This window comes from Gobius niger (genome assembly GCF_951799975.1).
Source record: "Gobius niger genome assembly, chromosome: 8".
Classification (NCBI taxonomy): domain Eukaryota; kingdom Metazoa; phylum Chordata; class Actinopteri; order Gobiiformes; family Gobiidae; genus Gobius; species Gobius niger.
Genome location: NC_136859.1, coordinates 15,988,341 through 16,007,765, shown reverse-complemented (window position 1 = coordinate 16,007,765; position 19,425 = coordinate 15,988,341). Strand labels below are relative to the sequence as shown.

At 39.3% G+C, this 19,425-nt stretch overlaps 3 protein-coding genes across 5 annotated transcripts; 2 read left to right on the top strand and 1 right to left on the bottom strand.

Moving 5' to 3' along the window:
• The first annotated feature begins 340 nt into the window (after window positions 1–340).
• LOC306966860 (FXYD domain-containing ion transport regulator 6-like) lies at window positions 341–6,713 on the top strand. The gene is made up of 9 exons (XM_079561678.1): window positions 341–541; window positions 1,789–1,842; window positions 4,296–4,319; window positions 4,507–4,524; window positions 5,352–5,426; window positions 6,221–6,257; window positions 6,339–6,376; window positions 6,452–6,488; window positions 6,567–6,713. Exons 2-8 carry the CDS (start codon window positions 1,794–1,796, stop codon window positions 6,454–6,456), a joined length of 246 nt encoding a protein of 81 aa, XP_079417804.1. The 5' UTR covers window positions 341–541; window positions 1,789–1,793; the 3' UTR covers window positions 6,457–6,488; window positions 6,567–6,713.
• Window positions 6,714–7,354: 641 nt separating this feature from the next.
• On the top strand, window positions 7,355–10,757 carry LOC306966989 (FXYD domain-containing ion transport regulator 7-like). 3 transcript variants are annotated; one of them, XM_079561850.1, is made up of 6 exons: window positions 7,355–7,496; window positions 8,114–8,149; window positions 9,074–9,152; window positions 9,227–9,260; window positions 10,070–10,101; window positions 10,173–10,757. In XM_079561850.1, exons 1-6 carry the CDS (start codon window positions 7,484–7,486, stop codon window positions 10,279–10,281), a joined length of 303 nt encoding a protein of 100 aa, XP_079417976.1. In that variant the 5' UTR covers window positions 7,355–7,483; the 3' UTR covers window positions 10,282–10,757. The 3 variants fall into 3 exon arrangements, with proteins under 3 accessions (XP_079417976.1, XP_079417975.1, XP_079417974.1); XM_079561849.1 differs by lacking the exon at window positions 9,227–9,260 and having other exon boundaries at window positions 9,074–9,148; XM_079561848.1 differs by lacking the exon at window positions 9,227–9,260 and having other exon boundaries at window positions 9,074–9,157.
• A 646-nt stretch (window positions 10,758–11,403) lies between these two features.
• On the bottom strand, window positions 11,404–18,217 carry nfkbid (nuclear factor of kappa light polypeptide gene enhancer in B-cells inhibitor, delta; the record flags this gene model as incomplete). Its single annotated transcript, XM_079560661.1, has 11 exons — window positions 18,093–18,217; window positions 15,280–15,404; window positions 15,173–15,206; window positions 14,044–14,179; window positions 12,987–13,092; window positions 12,764–12,910; window positions 12,405–12,456; window positions 12,121–12,278; window positions 11,806–11,940; window positions 11,550–11,714; window positions 11,404–11,475 (listed from the first exon to the last, which is right to left on the bottom strand). Exons 1-11 carry the CDS (start codon window positions 18,106–18,108, stop codon window positions 11,404–11,406), a joined length of 1,146 nt encoding a protein of 381 aa, XP_079416787.1. The 5' UTR covers window positions 18,109–18,217.
• Window positions 18,218–19,425: the final 1,208 nt, after the last annotated feature.

The following is a 19,425-nucleotide window of genomic DNA, read 5'->3' as shown; positions in this document are numbered from 1 at the left end:
TTTTGCGCGTGGAGGCTGAGGGGAATGTGTCACTTCACTGTGGGAGAGAGACCTTGAGAAGTTGTTTTAATATGTGCTCAGAAAAAGGCCATGAAAGGAGAATGTTTATGCCATTGCTCTCAACAATCTCTCTGTGCCACATTCCTTTGCTCGGTTAATCGCAAGAAAGATAATAACAAAACACCAAACAGAAGTATTTTACACTTATACCAATGAAAAAGTTGCAGATTAAAGTTCCTCCCGAGTTGTTTACATCTCTTCTAGCGGTGGTGTTTTTTTGGAGCAACCTCAGAGGCTGACAGCCCAAACCGACACCCCACCCCCCATCCTCATTCCTAAGACTAGTAGAGTAGAAGAGGCAGCAGACTTCAGTGAGTGTGGCACAGCCCTGAGGAACCCCAGCTACACTAGGCTGCACAAAAAGTTGATTGCATTACATTAATGTGCCGGTGACAACTTTATTTAAGTGAGAGAAACTGCAAAGTGTTCGTGCGTCTTTGCGGAGTGACGACAACCCACACCAAAGTCGAAAGCAGAAACGGTGAGTACAATGTAACTTCTCCTTCACTGTCAATAAGACAAACTATAGCTCATCTGGCTTTCTGAAACCATACGAAATTATGTAGAAAGTAGACGTGGGTTCTACTGGTGTTTTTCCATTTGGCCATAACCACTTTGCCGAACTTTTCACTGCCCCATAGTAAACAGTTTCCTGCCGTGTACTGTTGGATTATCTCTTCCCTCAATCTTGCAAAGCCAAGTCATGTGCCTGACTTTGTGCACTTTCATTTCAGTTCGCTGACAACTTTCGAATCCCACACTTGAACTGCTATTTGTATATAGCCAATATTAATTCGAGTGCACCCCACCTTTGCCTCAGGGGTCACTATGACTTTCTTGAGCTGCCCCTATTGGCTGCAGTCCAGGGTTATTATTGGCACCCTGCATCTGTCGGAATTTTAACAAACACGTAGAGTAAGATTATAGATTGCTTCTTTTTCATGCACAGTTCAGTCTGTATTTCCAGTACAGCTGATTGGCAGGCGTTTGTCGTTCATCCTCTTCTGTACAACCTTTTATGCTCCTGATCTATGATCCATGTCCACACCCCCACTCCTCTTCTCAGGCTCAAATATTAAGTATTGCTCTGGGCGAAACAGGAAAAACTTCGGCTTTCTAATGATGCACTTTGATGTGGGCTATATCTCATGCAAAACATGCCAGGAGCAAATACTTTAGGTGGGGATTGTACTAATGTAATCAAACAACTACTGTGAGTAACTTTGACAGGAGTGTGAGGTTGACCCCTTATACCCCTGTTTAAGTTACTCACAGTAGTGACAGGGGGGGTGAGGGGGGGGAGAAAAATCTGGTCTAGACCAGAGACTACTCATGCCACATGTAGAGCAGATGAGACAGCAAACAGCATACTACTAGCCAGTCATTGCAACTTAACACCGGCTTCTCTGTGAACCCCACAACTGCCAAGCTCCATTTTGAAAGAGCTGTAAATAGATGACCCCATCATGCGCATGGTCTGGGCAGAACACTCTGTTTATATTTGTTTTTATATAGCCTTCTTCAATGGAGCAGCGTGTTCTTTCTGGATATTTCTCAAATGGCATTAACAAACTGAAACATTTCTTATTAAATTTAGAGGTCACTTATAAACCATTATGGTATCAATCTGTCCACATGGTTCTATTTACTTTGACTTATGCTATAAAGTAACCTTCACCACTTGTCTATCTGTACTCCCCCTCTAACAAAGAATACTCTGTTTTCCAGGTACAATGGACCTTGTGTTGTTGATGTTAAGCGCTTGGGCAGCTCCTGCTTTGGGTAGGTATCAGTTCCTCTTCATCAAGAGGTCAAACGTCACATCAAAAATTAGATAAAGCTTCAGGGAGGTTTGTAGTTAAGTGGACTATTTGTCCAACAACAGGGTCGGCGTTTGGCAGGGAGGTGTTTGGTAAGTCTCCTGCTGCATTAGGATCTTCACGCATGGCCATGTGATGATGTTTTTACCCTCCTGTTTAAAATCCTTCATTTCCTGTGTGCTGCTAAATGGCTGCCTGCCAGTTCTTCTATTCCCCAGCGCGCAGCAGTACGTGCCTGGTCCGAATGTCAAGCATAAGTTATCATGCAATCATATTTCCCGTGAAGGCCGGGCTGTGTGGGGTGTCAAAATTATAAGCATTTCCATTTTCAGTCAATATTTTATTCATTTCTGTATTGTTTAGTGCAAGCGGTAATCCTGCAGGTCACTGATGTTAAGCAGATTCTCAAAGTAGACATTTTATGATTTACAATGGAGAATTACTTTTCGGATCTGGTCAGCACTATTCTTTGCTATGCATGTCACGGTTGAAAAAAAAACACATTTGTATATCTCCGTCAGGTCAAAGGGGGCATCTGTAAACTGCAAGACTGTATCCTGCTGTCAAAATGTACGCAGAGCTCACAGAGGTCTTTCACTGAGCAAATTTAGCAGTTTTATTAAAACTTTGGCTCATATTCTAGTTTCATTATCAACCCAGTCACATACAGCATTCACTTTCTACCAAGGGAACTTTGATGAAATGGAATGGAAGCTTATTTGTATTTCACATGACACAAGTCGCCCAAAGCACTTCACGCAGTGAAGGGGATTTGTACTTCATTCACTCCACACACGGTGGAGGAAAGCGACGTGCTGTATGTAGCTACAGTTTCCTCTGAGGTCGACTGACAGAAGAGCAGCTGCACACATTTACACCAACGGACCTCTGAACACCACCATTCTGTCACGCACAGACAGCATTCATCCTGGCCTATTGTACATGTTTTAGTGGTAGGGGAAACCGGAAACTGGAAAACCTACACAGACACGGGGACAAAAAGACAAAAATGGCCCCATCCGTCCGGGATTCGAACCCGGGACTTTCTTGCTGTGAAGCACGAGGGCTAACTGCTGTGCCACCGCGCCGATCAATATCGTTACTGTTTACAGAACAACTTTATTTAGAAATAACTTCAGTTTAAAAGGGCTTTTGAGAAATTTGCTTCCAGAGAAAACCAGTCGTATACCAGAAGTTAGCAATGCCAGGCCCAGCATTGTGGTTTGTGACCAAATTTTGGGTTCCGACCCACCTGTTGAGAACCGCTGCTCTAAATCACCCAGAGGATCTGTCACTATTTAAACGACACTGCAAAGTGTTTATGAGTTTTCCTTTCAAAATAATGTTCTAATAGTTGTCAGTTTCATCTTTCTTTTTAATCTGAAATAATTTCACAAAACACTGCTTTAGATCCTCTAGGTCTAGATCCCAAGATGTTTTTGTCCAATATAGCACATAAGAGGGATGAACACAAACCGACAAACAAACAAACACAATATGTTTGTAAAAAGCAAAGTTTTAACCTCGGAAAGGCTGGAGCCCCATCTTTTGAAAAGGAAAGAAATTGGTCCACCACCAAGCAAACATTCCTACCACTGTCCGAAAGCAGTGGTTCCCAAAGTGGGGGTTGCGAGGCCTTAGGTAGGGGGCCCCAGATGACTTTAAGATGAAACAAAAACACTTCTGTTTTTAGTATATGTTTTAGTGTTAAACAGCCTATAAGTTGTGGAATCAATTATTCAAAACAAACTGTTTAAATACATGTTTACAATGTTTTTCTGCCCTAAAGTAGCATGAGAGGCAATAACTTTATACAATGGGTGTCCCGAGTTATCTGCCTGTCAATTTTTGGGGTCTCAACCAGTAAAGTTTGGGAACCACTGTCCTAAAGCATCATGTATGCCCACATAGTTGTTACTTTATTCATATTTACAATATTACATTCATATGGCACAAGTCCATATCTTGAAGGAAGGGAACAGTTGAGTCTAGAGTAGATGAATCCAGCTGAACCCCATTAGAACCTTCCAGAGCGGTTCAGGGGTCAAGACAAAAATAAATGTCCGGCTTAAACCCGACACATACCTGGCGCATCTGACCATGACGTGAGCACTAATGAAAACATGTGATGTGTTTTGCTTATCAATGTACACTGTACTGCAGAGAATGGATGCTTTTGGCACCACGGCTTGCTAATGCCACATACTTGTTTATGACATCGCACTACTGATAAAGTTACACTTGTGGAGATGCATATTTGTGGCAAGTCTCTTAAAATCTGGGAAAGTTATTCTATTCAAAAGAAAGTTTGGATATAGTGTGAGTATATGTACCTTCAATTCAGTAATTTGCTGGGATGCTCCTATATTACCCGGTGACTGTTGCAGACTAATGTTTTTTTTCTTTGTCCCACAGTTTCGGCAGCGGACGAGGACAATGGTACGTATTATTGGAATGGAAATGTAGAAAAGTGCAATTAAGATAAGCTGCGTCCTCATTTTAACTAGCATATAAATTGGCGCCGGCACCAAACCGCTTAATGACTAGATGAATGACTCAGCTGTGAAGTGTGTCAATGGGTAAATCTGCTCCTCATTTGTTCTCTCCCTCTGCTCTCTCTTGACAGACAGTGCATTTCATTATGGTAAGTGCTGCACAGACACAGTATATAAGTATAGTAAAACATGAACTACTCTGTGGTAAAACTTGCCACGAAAAGTTATCATAGACATATCACATCGCCACACACAGCATTCAGACCACTAATTATTGTAGGTGGATGTATAAGACCGCTCTGCAGGTCATGTCGTACATTTATTGTCATTGTAATATTGGCAGATCCATTATCCGGATCACAGTAAACTAGTCGAATGGCATCATTTTAAAGATTTTCTCACAGACTTTTATTAACTGGTAACAATAGACCCAATGTTGTAATATAATTAGTTATTCTCTTGGTAAATGGTAAATGGTCTCAACTTATATAGCGCTTTTCCACCTACATTAGGCACTCAAAGCGCTTTACAGCAAGGATCCACTCACCCATTCATACTCTCATTCATACACCAATGTACGCAGACACTGGGGCAGACAATGTGGGTGAAGTGTCTTGCCCAAGGACACAACGACAATGTGCACTTTCAGGAGGTGGGATTCAAACCCCCCGACCTTCCGATCATGAGACGACCCTCTCTACCATCTGTGCCACTGTCGCCCCCCTCTTGAACCATCTTGATTTGCTCTCCTCAAAAGAGTAAAAATTGTCCATGATCCAGGGACATTTTTTCATATAGAATCCATATAAATTATAGCATTGCAAAAAGAAATGTCTTCTTTAGGTGATAACTCTTGCAGTGACTTCAATCAGAATTGATTGGTACTTTGTGTTTTTTTATTGGCAGGCACATTAAGAAGTCCTCACAAAATGCACATAATTGCATGTTTTATGTTGCTCTTTTTGTTCTCTTTCAGACTATGAATCTTTGAGGATCGGAGGACTCGTTTTTGCTGTGGTTCTCTTCATTTTGGGAATTGCGCTCATTGTCAGTAAGTGCTGGACCTGATGTAAATTCAAAGTGTTTCTGTACAACATTGTGATTGGCCAACTTCACGGTGCCCTGGACTCATATGTATAACAGCAGAACAAGCGGCCCACTGTTCGTCCCGTGTCTTAACGGGTGGAAAACTGATGCCACTTTCGGCAGCTTAGTCAACGCTGTCATGCTCTGTGCATCGCTGCAATTTGCCCTTTAAAACTTCGCTTTGTTGTCCTTGTACCTGACAAAACATAACAGTTACAGTTTGTAGCCCATAAAATACCCAATCCCAATGTTAAGGTTTTTAACATGTGTGAGAGATTCTTATGCAGAAAAACTTAAAGCATGTCCTCTCAGTATTTAGCATTCGGTACAATTCATGGGGAATGCAGTAAACTAATTAGGGGAAAAATAAGTTTTCTTTTTAAACTGTATCGTTGCTACAGAGATTCTCTGGCTCCCTCTAGTGGCATGCAGGAACCAGACAAGCAATAGTGGTCATCCTTAATGCTCTCAAAATTATTTAATCCCTAACCTGTTGTTATAGAGACGTAACATTTGAAGGTTTTCAGCCTCACTATTGGTTTTGATGAAACACCATAAAGGATTAGAGGATTAGAGTTTGACTGGACGTCCACACCAGACGGGCTTATTGCATGGCACCACTTCAGCGTAGCTTTTAATGACGATAAAAAACCTAACCTATTTGGTCACAGAGGCTAATGGGAATACTGGTTAAAATGATGCTGTTGATGTTGCGTTATTAAACCCCAAATTACAGATCTTTTCTAATGTTTTTAACAGGCCGAAAATGCAGCTGCACCAAAAGTGACAAGTCAAGGTAAACTCAGAAAAAAGGATTAATGATCATGCTTTAATGCTTTATTGCATTTGCCAAACATTTGCTTTTGTTTATGTTTAGACCTAGAGGCCCTGATGCAGAATCTGGTGTTCCAAGAGGTAACTTTGTTTCCACTTTTGTCACTTACAGATAATTCCCATAAAGCCAAATTAAACACACACATTGTTTTCCAGCTTAAATGTAGTAGCCTGCAAAGAACTATGCTGTAGAGGGAGTGAGTATTTACGTTTTTTTCCTATTTACTTTATTTGACAAATATTATATGTGTCTTATTTATTTCCCTTTTAGATTACCATTCGTCATTGAAGCTGATCTACTTTCCATAAATGTGATTTATTTCTCATGATGCTGCCAGTGTTTCTGTCCAATGTTTTTATATGAATAATAGCTAGTGAGCCACGTACAGTATATATCGGTGTAAATGTAGCATGTTGATTGATGGTTTGTCCTATTTTTTGTGACAATAAAATGTTCCAAAGACATCTCTTATTGTTTATTACCTGTCTATTGCAGTCTTAGGTAGTGGGCTGCAGGGAGCCCTCTGTCATACTGCACAACTGCTCCTGCTGACACAGCACACTGGCCACTTACTCACAGAGTCTGCTAGTAAATATTCATTCAGTCGTAGCTGACATTAGCCAGTTCCAGTGATTAACTCTTTAGGCGGGGCAGCATACGTTCAGCTATAAAATACATTTTTCACAATTAATCTGACAAATCAAACTGCAGCAATAATTGAATACAAAATGAATTATTCTAAGGATTGAGGTAGACTTTGTCTCTACGCAGTGTGAACACTGACCCATTCAGCATGTTTATGTTCAGGAGTGCCTTGCTGGAGGAATAGGTTGGTGAAACTTAACACATGGAACTTCAATTCCACACACACACAATCTGGGACCTTTTTGCTGCAAGAGGAGAGTAATCTCTGTATTTCTTTTTTTTATTTTTCAATTGTTAAAAATGATACACCACAATGATACACTAACATGTTCACCTCACTGCAAAGTGCAAACTAATGCAGTGCTTTATCCAATATGTAGTAACATACAGCGTCCAGCAGAGGGAGCCCTCTGGGTTCACAGAGGGTCTCGGTGCTTTTTGTCTGTCTCCATTCTTACTGCAGTAAGTCAAGTGCGGCCAAGGAATTGGTAAGTTTCTGCAAGATCAAGCTCAACGCTCCTGATCATCTTTCCCGGGCAGCTATGGCCACTACAGGTTCGTTTCATTTACCACTTTAGAAAATATTAAGCTTCTGCGGAAATGTGGGCTATGACTATTGAGGAGAATAAGCAACAATGGAGGATAATCAAATTTTGCTTCATAGATCTTTTTTTTTTTTTTACACAATTGAGTAATTCTGCATAAACTATCTGTGCAAAACCCGTCGTTTCTGTTTGTTACATATGATTACTGTAGAGACCTTTTGACTGCTAGCACAGACAGTAAAAGAGAAGTCAGCAACATGCAAGCTGCAGTATTTGATCATTTGCTGCAGGTCTTTAGTTGAAACAATAGGCTAGAACAATAGTTCAACTTATGTTTTTAGTTCTGTCTCATGTAAACGTCCCTTTTTATTCCCATTTATGGTTTGTAATACTTATGTGATGCGCTTGCTTCTGGCTTTATCCCACTTTACCTCAGCGCATCTTTTTCTGCTGAGCCAAGATGCTGCATTGAGTTGCTCTTACTCTGGGGAAAAGACAGAGTAGAGGAGCTGAGGCGCCAAAGCTGCAGAGCGCGGGGGCTGCGGCGCTCAGTGCCCACTTTCCTAATTGAATGTTATTCTACAGTCTTTTATGATGAGTTCTCACCAATATTTGATATGTTTTCAGAATCTATGTTTCCTGACCGCAGTGACTTTGATTATGGTAAGATTGTTTTACCCATTAAATAACACATCTGCTCACATCAACACATTGTAATATAATTTTAAAATAAATAAATAAATAATAAATAAATAAATAATAATAATAATAATGTAGCTGACTCAAAATTATATAAATGAATAAAAAATACACACTATATAAAATTATAGTTTGAATTGCTTTTATTTTTTTGTCTTTTATTTTTATTTCAGTTGTACTGTATTATATTATACAGACATTTTTGTTATCTCATAATGTCTGTGTTGGCTCTCAGTTGTTCAATGAAGGTTCTTCATTGATTCAGTCATCGTCTGTACTCTGAAGTTCAAGTGTAGAACGTTTCACCTCTCATCCAAAAAGCTTCGTCAGCGACAGTAAAGTTAAAGCTCAGCCCACAGACTAGATATAGACCACTGGGAGGAGTCTTTTTAGACTTAGAACTACAAAGATGTTTACCCACAGGTGAGAGTAGCCGTTAATAGAGGGAAAGGACTAAGCCAAGCTAAACTCCCCCAGTGGTCTATATCTAGTCTGTGGGCTGAGCTTAAACTTTAGTGCTCTAACGAAGCCTTTCGATGAGAGGCGAAACGTTCTATCTACACTATCTCATAATATTGGTTTCTACGGAAATACACATTCAAGCCAAATAGTTTTGCACACAAACAGAACAGTTTGATGCAGTAAATGTACATGCACATGTTCACCTGTTGTGATCTGATTGTCATCTGCATAGTTGTCTTTGACACATTATTGAACAAAAGGGGTCCCAAGAACCACCCCTGGGGAACCCCACAGGTCAAAGCAAATATCTGTTGATCTGTTTGGTTTCACTGTTTAAACTGTTGATATCATTTAAGTTATTGAGATGAACCAGAATGTGAAAATGTGACTGGCCATGTCTAAGGCTTCTGTTCGTGTCCTTTGCAGACTATGAAACATTACGGACCACGGGGCTCACCCTCGCTATAGTGATGTTTGTTAGTGGCATTTTAATAGCCCTAAGTAAGTCAGGTACTCACCCTCTTACGTTTATGAACATGTTGGAAGATTTAATATATTACATTGTTTTCCAAACAGGTAAAAAAATCACAAATTGTGTAAAGCCCTCATCCAAGTAAGACATGTGCAAGGCAAAGTGGATTAAAAAAGAATGCATGCAGTTTTGAGTTTGGCAAGCGCAATAAATCTCCCAAAAATGGAGGCCTGTAACGTTTATAAAATGTTAATTATTCAAATTATAATGTATCACAACAATGCTCTCTCAGAAATCTTTCCCAGAACACGCTTCCAACTCATAAAGATCTTTGGTTAAAGACACTATTATTCTATTATTTAGTCTATGAAATAAAATATTCTTTATGTGTTGGTAGTCAGTGTCTTGTAAACTGTGTGCATGTAGCTTGTCTGGCAAAACATGGAACTCCTGTTTGACTAAACCACAATGCATCATGGTTCCCCCAGAATGCAGAAGAAACGGTTGCGTTCACATGACATCATAACAAAGAGTCTTACTGAGGTGGAGGACAATCCAGAATTCTATGGTAGAATTTTCACTTAATCGGCCCAAAATGAAGATGTTTTGACCTGGTTAATGTTTAATATCTCTGTAATTGCTGGGCCTATTTGCACGAAACAACCACTGGCACAAAGTTCAACTCCTTCTCTGTCCGATCAAATAAACAGAGGTGAAATAAATAAAAATCCCCATAGTATTAAAAAGTTATTTAGTCATTGTTGTCGGCTGAATGGACTTAATCATAATTACTACATTTGTGGATTTTCTGTAAAAAAGAAAGAAAATCTCTTCCATAGAGTTATATAGACCATTGTCCTCTATCTGAGATCATGACATCAAATTAAAGAATGTGAACGCAACCTATTGTGTCGATTGTTTAATACTGTTTTTTTTTTTTATGTTTACAGCTCATCTGGCATCCCAAGTGCAAAGACAGAAGGTGGGCATTTGTGTCTACTTATGTGTTTCTATTACAACATGTTTTTATGGACATCTTCATTTCTTTTGCAGTCCCTCCTCAGACTGTATAAAGGCGGAAAGCTGCACAGATGTCTCCAGAGTGTCAACGCCACAGAATGCACACATTTTCTATGGATTTCCCACATTCTCTCTTGCCTAGTCACTTCTGTATCAGGGACTAGTGTTCTGAATGAAATGTTGAGGTTATGTGTATGTGTAAGCGCATGAGTTTTATTTTGAGACACCCCGAGAAGAATCTGTGTAGGATAAAAGCATGTATGTAGCATCTTACATTTGATTTTGCCACCTGTCTGTAAAATTAGAAGCAAAGTTATACAAATACAACTAGTAATATCAGCCTTACATTATAACTATCTAGATTAAAGTTGTCTTTAATTTTGTCATATTTTAATCAATCAAAATATTATTGCTTATATTTAATTGTTATATTAGTTGAGTATATTCAAAAAAAATTAGCAATATGTGGAATCTAGTAATATTGTTTGACACACTTTCTAACATAATTCAGCTTTGTGACTGTTTTATCAAAGTGTAGGTGGGGGAACCGTGTTTGAAAAATAAATAAATCTTCACTGTTTGACATGGCAATAATCTGTATTAAAGAAAGATGATCCACACATCAAAGCACATGGAACTCAAGTGAGTCTTTATACAAATGAATGAGTCATACGAAAAAAGCACTGGACTTACTCATAACACAGTGATTTTACACAGTAAATGGAGTTTTTCAGCACAAACAGAATTATTCTGACATGATATAAAGTATGATACATACAGAAACTGCCAGATTTTGACCTATAAGTCACACTGACAAGAACTAAAGTCACAACCATGACTGATGATGGGGATTCGACAAAAGACAATGACTTAATGGGACACAGTCCCAGAAATAACGATTTCACAGAAATCAACAGTAAGTGGGAGTTTAGTCTTTCAGCAAAAAAGCAGAACTTCAATAGAAGCCATTTCTGTCTAACGCTTACGATCTTCATACAAGACCAAAATAAATATATTTTATCATTAAAATGTCCAATATGCCAATTAAAATACACAGTTCATTTTAGGAGTTGAGACTGATGACACAAACAAATGTACAGTCATTTGTAGAAAAAAAAAAAACAGTAGTAGTTACGTGTGATAAATCACTACCTGTTTAATCCAATGTGAATTATAGTCTATGCTTTTTGCAAAAACAGACCATTGCCTCCCTTAAATCTCTCTTCCCAACAAAGGAAGTGTGTTTCAGATTTAAATAACAAACTCATTCCTTGTCCTGCAAGGACAATATGCGTCGTCGAGAGGAAGTGTTGCGTCTCTTCAACAAGGCTTTAAGCTGTAGAAGAGCAGTTATTGTTGAATAAGGAGGTCTCACATAAACAGGCTCACACAGATATATGGTCCGCTCACCTGCTCGCCGACCGGCCCGCTCTGCAGTAGGTGCGCCGCCTGGTCGTTCTCCAGGCTGCGGATGCTGGGGTCTGCTCCTCTGCACAACAGCAGCTGCAGCATCTCCTTCTGGTATGGGTTACCATGGAGACCAGCCGCCATGTGTAACGCTGTGTGCCCATGGGCCTAAGGCAGAAGGAGCATGAGTTTAAGGAGGCTCATAGTAGTGCTCATAGTCATTACATCATTCTTAACTATGACTCAGTGTGGGACTTACTTTCATATTGACGAACTGTTTCAAATCAACAAACACTTTCATATTGTCCGGCGGAATCTTTAGCAGAAAGCGCACCAGATCAATGTTCCCCTCCTTTACAGCTAAGTGCAACACTGTGTTATTGCTCTTAATTTCCTGAAAGAGAAAATACACATACAGAAATACTCAGACAGGCTGACGAGACAGTCACCTTCACGTGGGCGTGGAGAGTTTTTATGAATACAATATACTGTAAAGCCTTGGCTGAGATGTTTATGTCATTGTTATGTAATCCAGTAAATTTCCCCAAAGGTCTAAACTAGGCACAGATGGTACCTGACTGAGCAAAGATGCCCCGTGGGAGAGAAGCAATTGGACACAAGCGAGCATCTCTGTAGCTCTTGATGAAAGACTGAGATCTGACTGTGCACCAGTATAGATGGCCTTCATGGTCAAACAGTGGGACAAGGCTGCGCAGTGCAGAGGTGTCATACCTAAAACAAGAAGGACCCTGTAAGTACTATTAAATCATTTCTCCTTGATGTTTATCCATAGTTTATTGAAGTGGTCATTGATATATAATTACTTTAAAGTAACATGATGTTTTTTTTTTTATTTACCATCAAAGTTGCGTGCTTCTAGGTTTGGAGGGTGCATGTGTGACAGTAGAGCCTACAAAGACAAAAAGACATACAGATATACAGAGCAAATATTACTTATTTAGATTTACAACACAAATAATGCATTTGATTTACAGTATATGGTGCTTTTGGGACACTCTGCATTAGTCATTCATTCCCTACAACTGTAGCCCCAGCTGTTCTGGGGCTGGCTGGCATAGACATGGCTTCCGATCTGCGCTTCATTTGTGCAGAGGCAATGTGGGCAAAGTGGACATAATGACAGAATGCACAACCTTCCAGTCCAGACAGTTCCAGACAGCCACTATTAGTAATAATTAACACTCATATTATTTTACCTGAAGGACCAGACTGTATCCATAGTGAGCAGCCAGATGAAGAGCAGTTTGTCCATATACATCACACGTGTTAATATCTGCTCTCAGTGACAGAAGATCATGCACAATGTCTGGTAGATTAGCTGTCACTGCCACGAGTAAAGCCGTCTACAGAAGCACGCATGGTATAATGTTATTATTCAATTCCAAATGTTTAAATGTAATATATTGCAAAGATATTGACCTTGCCCTTGTGTTCTTTTTCATCCAATGCCCCCAACGATTTGAGCCTCTGTGCTGCAACAAAGGCACACTCTCTGAGGCCTTTAGCAGTGTAGATATGCAGGATTCTGACAGGAAAAACGAAAAGCTATTATTAACTAAATCAGAATTTAATTTATGCAGTCACTGATTATAAAAGTTAAGCACAAGAAAACTTACACTGCCTGGACAAACAAATGCTGTATACAACATAGTAAATTGGTTAGAGCTGGGATAATTACTGCGTTACTACTTTTTTTGTAATTTGAGCCCATTGGCATCTTGACATCTTACAATATGTCAGTTTCACCAGGGAAGAAAACAAATCAGTGAAGCTAGTTGGCATTGGTATGTGAGGGTGGCACCGTTATTATTGGCAGCTGAATTTAAATAATGAAGAAATTTGAAATCTAACTTAGTTTTTAAAATCAGGTCAGTAAATTGACGTTACTTTTTACTCAGTAATCAGATTACTTTCTGCTGGTGCCTGCTGGTGCCTGCCAACATTGATGTGCGACAGCGCAAAAACCTTACAATTCAAGTGTAAATTGGCCCAACTGAAAAAGGTTTTTAGTTGAACTACTGAAAAAAATACTTGAATTCGTGACACACAATAAAATAAATTGGATTTTTACCTAAGTGCATTAGATTCTAGCGATATTTGAAATGTAAGACGAGCTAAATATTAAGTTGGTTTTCTGTTCCTTTTTAAGTTAGAGTAAAGAAGCCAGTATCTAAATATTAAGTTGGTTTTCTGTTCCTTTTTAAGTTAGAGTAAAGCAGGATTATATCAAATTATAATTTGAATGTAATTTGAATACACCTGCAACATTAAAAGATAAGTTGAATATACTTTAATTGTGTGTTACCAATTGAAGTATTTTTTTTAAAAAGTTGGTTCACCCAAAAACTTTTTTCAGTGCAATTGATAGAATAACCTGGTTTGGTATGTCATGTTGCTCATCATGCAGTAATTATCCAGTGGAAAGCTTTTACTGGATTTTTTTTAGCCAGGCTTTTTAAGGTAATATGCCACTCACGTGTCCCCATCTTCATCCTGCTCAGTGATCCTGCTGAAGTCCATCCCATCGAGCAGCCTCTGGGCATCTCGCAGTTTGTTTTGGTCTAGTTCAGTGCGAAAAGTCAAGTGCGTGCTTTGGCTGGTGTCCATGTCCACTGAGACAGGCCATGGTGTACTTAAGCTGGGGTCTGATCCCGTCACTAAGGACTGAAATATATAAAGTAGCATCGTCATTTACACTAAAGCCAAAGAACAGAGTAATGTGTAGGGCTGGGTACGATTCTTTTATTTATTTTATATTTTCTAGAATGAGTAACCAATTCTAAGTTTTAACCATAGACATAATAAATGTTAACATACTTGCACTGGAAAAGTTTACATAGTTACATTTGTCATGATCTCAAACCATGATAATGTTCAAATTCCATAAAAGACGGTTTCTTTGAACAAAATTAAAACGTTGTATCATAAGAAAATGTGAATTTCGGTACTAGCTTTTGGTATTAACTTTTAATTGGCAAGTTTGAACAATACCCAACCCTTATTAAGTGTCAGAAATATTGAGTATATTCCTACATATTGTTGAGGCTGTGGGTTGCTCGTGTTGTTGTAGCTCAGGAGATGCGACTGTGCATTATATTCCGGCCCACTGTAGGCAGGGAGGTAGCTTGGTCCAGGTTGTGAGGGGTAGTTGAACGGAAACTCTTCCGCTGGCATCCACATTTGAGCACTCAATGGCATGTCTGAATATACACTTGTTCCCCCTTGAGCAAAAACAGGCAGGATTATTATAACTTTATACAGAGCACTTGGCTTTATTTCATCATGACCTCATCTCCAATGTCACAGAGTTGTATTATTGACTGAGACACCCTTCCTCCATTATTTTTTTTTAGTTTACTCTTGGATGACAAAATCCATTTGTTTCCCACGAATGCCCGATCTTGTCTGCTCTCGGAAGCTAAGCAGGATCGGGTCGGATTCGTACCTGGATGGCAGACTGTGAGGGAACACTAGGTGCTTGTGTGAGTGATGTGTGAGTGAGGGGTTGATGGAGGTCAGAGTGAATCAGTCAAATTCTCTTCATCACGCTCAGGTTCTTCACCCAAATCAGTGGTCAAAATGTTACACCAGATCTGATTATTTACCTGGACAATTAGCAGCCTCGGCAGCAGACAGATGCTAGAAAATCAAACACAGAGGTCACAAACTACTAGAATTACTTTGAACGGGAATTGTTTGGTGTGTGGATTACTTTGTAATCTGGAGGAACAAGGCTGGAGTGAGAGCAAGGTGATGGCACTGACGACGTTTCCCTCTTTCTCTTCTCCTCCAGGAGTTTCTTCACAGTGGGCTGAGTGCACGGCTTCTCCTTTGAAGCTAAGAAAAACAACATTAAAAACATATTACACATCAAATGAACCCAAGGTCAGTGATTATCAAACGTTTAACACAAAGTCCCGCAAGTGAGACCCATATCACAGTTTGAGATTTGAAATCATCCTTTGACAGGGTGCATCTTTTGCTTTTAATTCTTATATTGTCTGATTGTTTTTTATCTAAAGGAATATTGAATTTACTTTTAGGATTTATATTTATGTGTAAACACCTGATTACAACAAACGCCTCATTGTGATTTTATTATTGACTTCATTCATTTCTCCAGCATGGCAAGTGTTAAATGCAGCACATACAAAAATATCCTTGTGATAAAAATAAACCACCGTGTAAAGGAAATTAAAGATCTTGCATAACAGAATTCTAGTAGTTTCATCTGATGAGATATGACCACAGTCTATTTCTTCAAAGTCTCTGTCATGTCAGAGATAAGCTTGATTTCCACTGAGAGCATGGAATCAGCACTAAAACCCTTCCTCCATTAGGAAGGCAGAATCTGTGGCTGTACAATCTACAAATACATTAGAAAACCTTGTACCATGGGATTGCCACGGCTCTTTTTCTGTGACACCTTCCTGCCTCTCTCCGTTACGCTTGCACACAAACCAAACCACGTCTTCCTGTCTGGTGAATCAGAAGCGTCACTGTTCACACGTGTCGCTGTCTTTTGCTTTCTCTTGCTCTAACAGGAGCCGCCGTAGGGGACACGAGCACAAGACGACTTACTACTAGGTGATTTCTGCTTTCATTGCTGTTTCCTAGAACAGTGTTCCCCAACCAGGGGTATTTGAGGAATTATCAGGGGTTACTTGGAATTGCTTCAGATTAAAAAAGAAGGTGAAACGGAATTGTATTAAAGCCTTATTTAGAAAAGGAAGGGTTTTTCGGTAAAATGTTTTAATTTGCTTTATTTTAAACATATATTGTATTTTTTTCCCACTAAAGAGTAGTTTTAGTTGAGTCCTTCTATATAATCTGCAACACCTTTGAGGCAGAGAGGGTACATGGTGTATTACTGAAGGGTTCAAGGGGTTCACAGGACACTAAAGGTTGGGAACCACAGGCAGATGAATTAAAATAATATATGCAAATAAACCTACTGAGACTGGTTAATGTCTGGATTCTGTTTGACTGAATATGGGCAAAATTGTATGTGTAATAATCTCTGTTTACCCACCTTTAAGCCACATTTTTTACTACATGAACAAGCACTACAAGTACATATAATGAAAAGTACTTGAGTGAGTACTGAGTAACTGTTCTAATAATAATAATTATAGGCTTTACATTGTGCTTTTTGGAATTTAAATTTTTAAATTAAAAAATTACAGATTTACTCACAGTGGAAAGATTAACCAAATGTTTTACTCACGTAAGAGTATTATTCCTTCAAAAATAATATTACCCAAGTAGAAGTAAATAATACTGTGTGAATAAACTACTCCAAGAAGCACAACTTCAAAAAGTTATTCAAGTACAAGTACTAGAGTGAATGTAAGTGCAAACCCACCTCTGCCTGTAAACCCAAACAATAATCACTTTGTAGCGGCCTGTGGCCAATGTACAAAGGTCACTTGTAACAATGACTTTTTTAAACGAAAGCCACTGAATCTTGCCCAGCTTTGAACTCTGAAACAAATGTCACCTTTGACTAAGATGATGTAATGCATGCTTCAAGCGTCTGCACCAGCTGAAAAAGTAGAAGTGAGTAAAGGTCTCTCTCCAACTCAACCACAAGTGAAAAAGAAAAGATTGTACTCGCCTTAGTGGCAATGGTGGAATGTACATAGCAGAAACACATATTGGTGCTTCACTTTTACTTTTCTATTGGTGTAACTATTTTCATTGAAAGCTGTTAAAAACTTGTGAGTGATATCTCATAACATAACAGAAGTTAATTATGTCTATGCCACCCCAAGATAAGCCTTGACAAATCTTAACCCAACAGCTGCTTTAGTGTACTGTCGACTTGTAAGTGCATTTGAATACATATATAAAGTACAGAGTACTTCCTCCACCGTGTCTAGTCTGATGGTGTGCTACATACATTCAAATTGTGGAAAGCCCTGGATTTGACTCATGCGTGGGAGGGTGGGGATTCCTACAACCTTTCTCTTTTTGGCTCTCTCCTCAGAGAAAGAAAAGTGCCACTAGCAACTGGCCGGCTTCCTCTTTTGGTGGTTGTAGCAGATACAAAAAGTAAGCAAAGTGTGATCACTGAAGCATAATGGTGTAAAACTATACTTCATGTTTAAGCATGAGGCAAAAAGAGAAGTGAGAACATGAGAAACTTGGAGGTGTATGAGGGTTTCCCCAAGTGATGACCTCACTCTTTGATTAACCCAAAATGTAAGTCAAGGACAATGAGACCAAGGCCAACCTAGTTTACGTCTATTTCCACATTATTAAGTAATTACAATTATTTTAATAATAACCCCTCTAAGACTGAATCAACAGTCTAAATGCTATAGACATACAAATAAAAAAGTACAATATGAGTAGCTAAATCATTTGGCTAAATACATCAAAAAAGCATATTTTTCAAATTCATTAGGGCTAATGTTAAAGCCAGAAACAGGTCTCACACTAACTTATGGATTTAATTAGCCAATTAAGCCAGTAAAAACTCGCGATAAGAAGCGATGTTTGCAGGGTCAAGCTGCTACTCACGCTTCTCAAAGTGCATGTCCCCTTTGCGCTCACAGTTGGTCTGCTTTGATGAATGGTAGTCGTCAGGACCTGGTTATCTGCCTCACTCTGTGTCGTCTTGAGGTGTCCTCGCTGATCTCTGTGAGTGTCACTGGTCTGAGTCTTTGGGTTTTTACCATGGTTTTTTACAGCGGGTTTGATGTACACACAGAGCACGTGCCGTCCCGCCCCGCAGATCTGAGCCCTCCCCTAAAACAGAAGGGAAAGCCAAAGCCGAAACCAGATTGGTCATTAGAGGAACTGGGGTATTATTATTGTGGTGATTGCGTCACAGAGATTGCCCTTTTTATTTTTACATTTTAGAATATTCATCAAGGACACTTGAAGTAGGCTTAATAAAACCCTACTAATCAATGTCCTATTTTTGTACAAAGAACATATTTGAAAGCACTAAAATGGAAGCACTAAAGACCATTTCTGTTCTACAGCTCATCAACTGAACGCCCCACAAGAGTCACACTTATTATTATTGGATGAAAGCATAACTTGATTTGAAGCATAGGGATGTCTTCTTTATGGTCTGTTACTGCAATAAATCAACCGTCAAAAACAGAAAAATCGACTGTGACAGTGTACCCCAGGTGCGTGTTTGGTTGTCACAATGCCTTGGGTTGGGTTGGGTTCTTGCAAAATTCTCTATAAAGATCTTAAAAACTAATAATAATATTGCAATTCACCATTTGCTCAAAAAGATGTTTTAACAAATGCTGATGACGAAAATATATAATGAAAGAAATATAAGGACCCAATAACAAATGTTCCCCATCCAAGGGTTGTCAGTCAGGGGACAGGGTGGGGTGTGGGTTAGTGGGCACTGTTTACCCAGGGCCCAAAGCAAGGAGGGGCCCCTAATAGCCAGCTCAATGCTTAAAGTATACAGGAAAAAATGTGACACGGGTCTGACCAAGATGATTTGTTCCCAGAATTTCGTGCTACACCTCCACCATTATCACCCCATGTGACAACCAATCCTCGACCACCTGAGGCAACCAGCCCCAACTGACCACCTGACGAAACGTTTGAGCTGCTCTCACAATTATTCAATTCAAACTAAATGCTTAATGTTGGACATTAAATTTGTCAGAAACTAATCACCTAAAGGCTTCTTTAGGACCTCTTAACCCCCCGCCCTGCCTGCATTTTCTCAAGTTCAGCTTTACCCAAATGTAAAGGTTTACAACCTGTAGGCCGGTGTTTCCCTGTCATTTTTTAAACTTTTTTTTCCATCACTTTTTTGTTAGGTTGTCAACACAGTTCTGTTGCTGCATTTTCTTCACAAATGTTACTTTTTCAT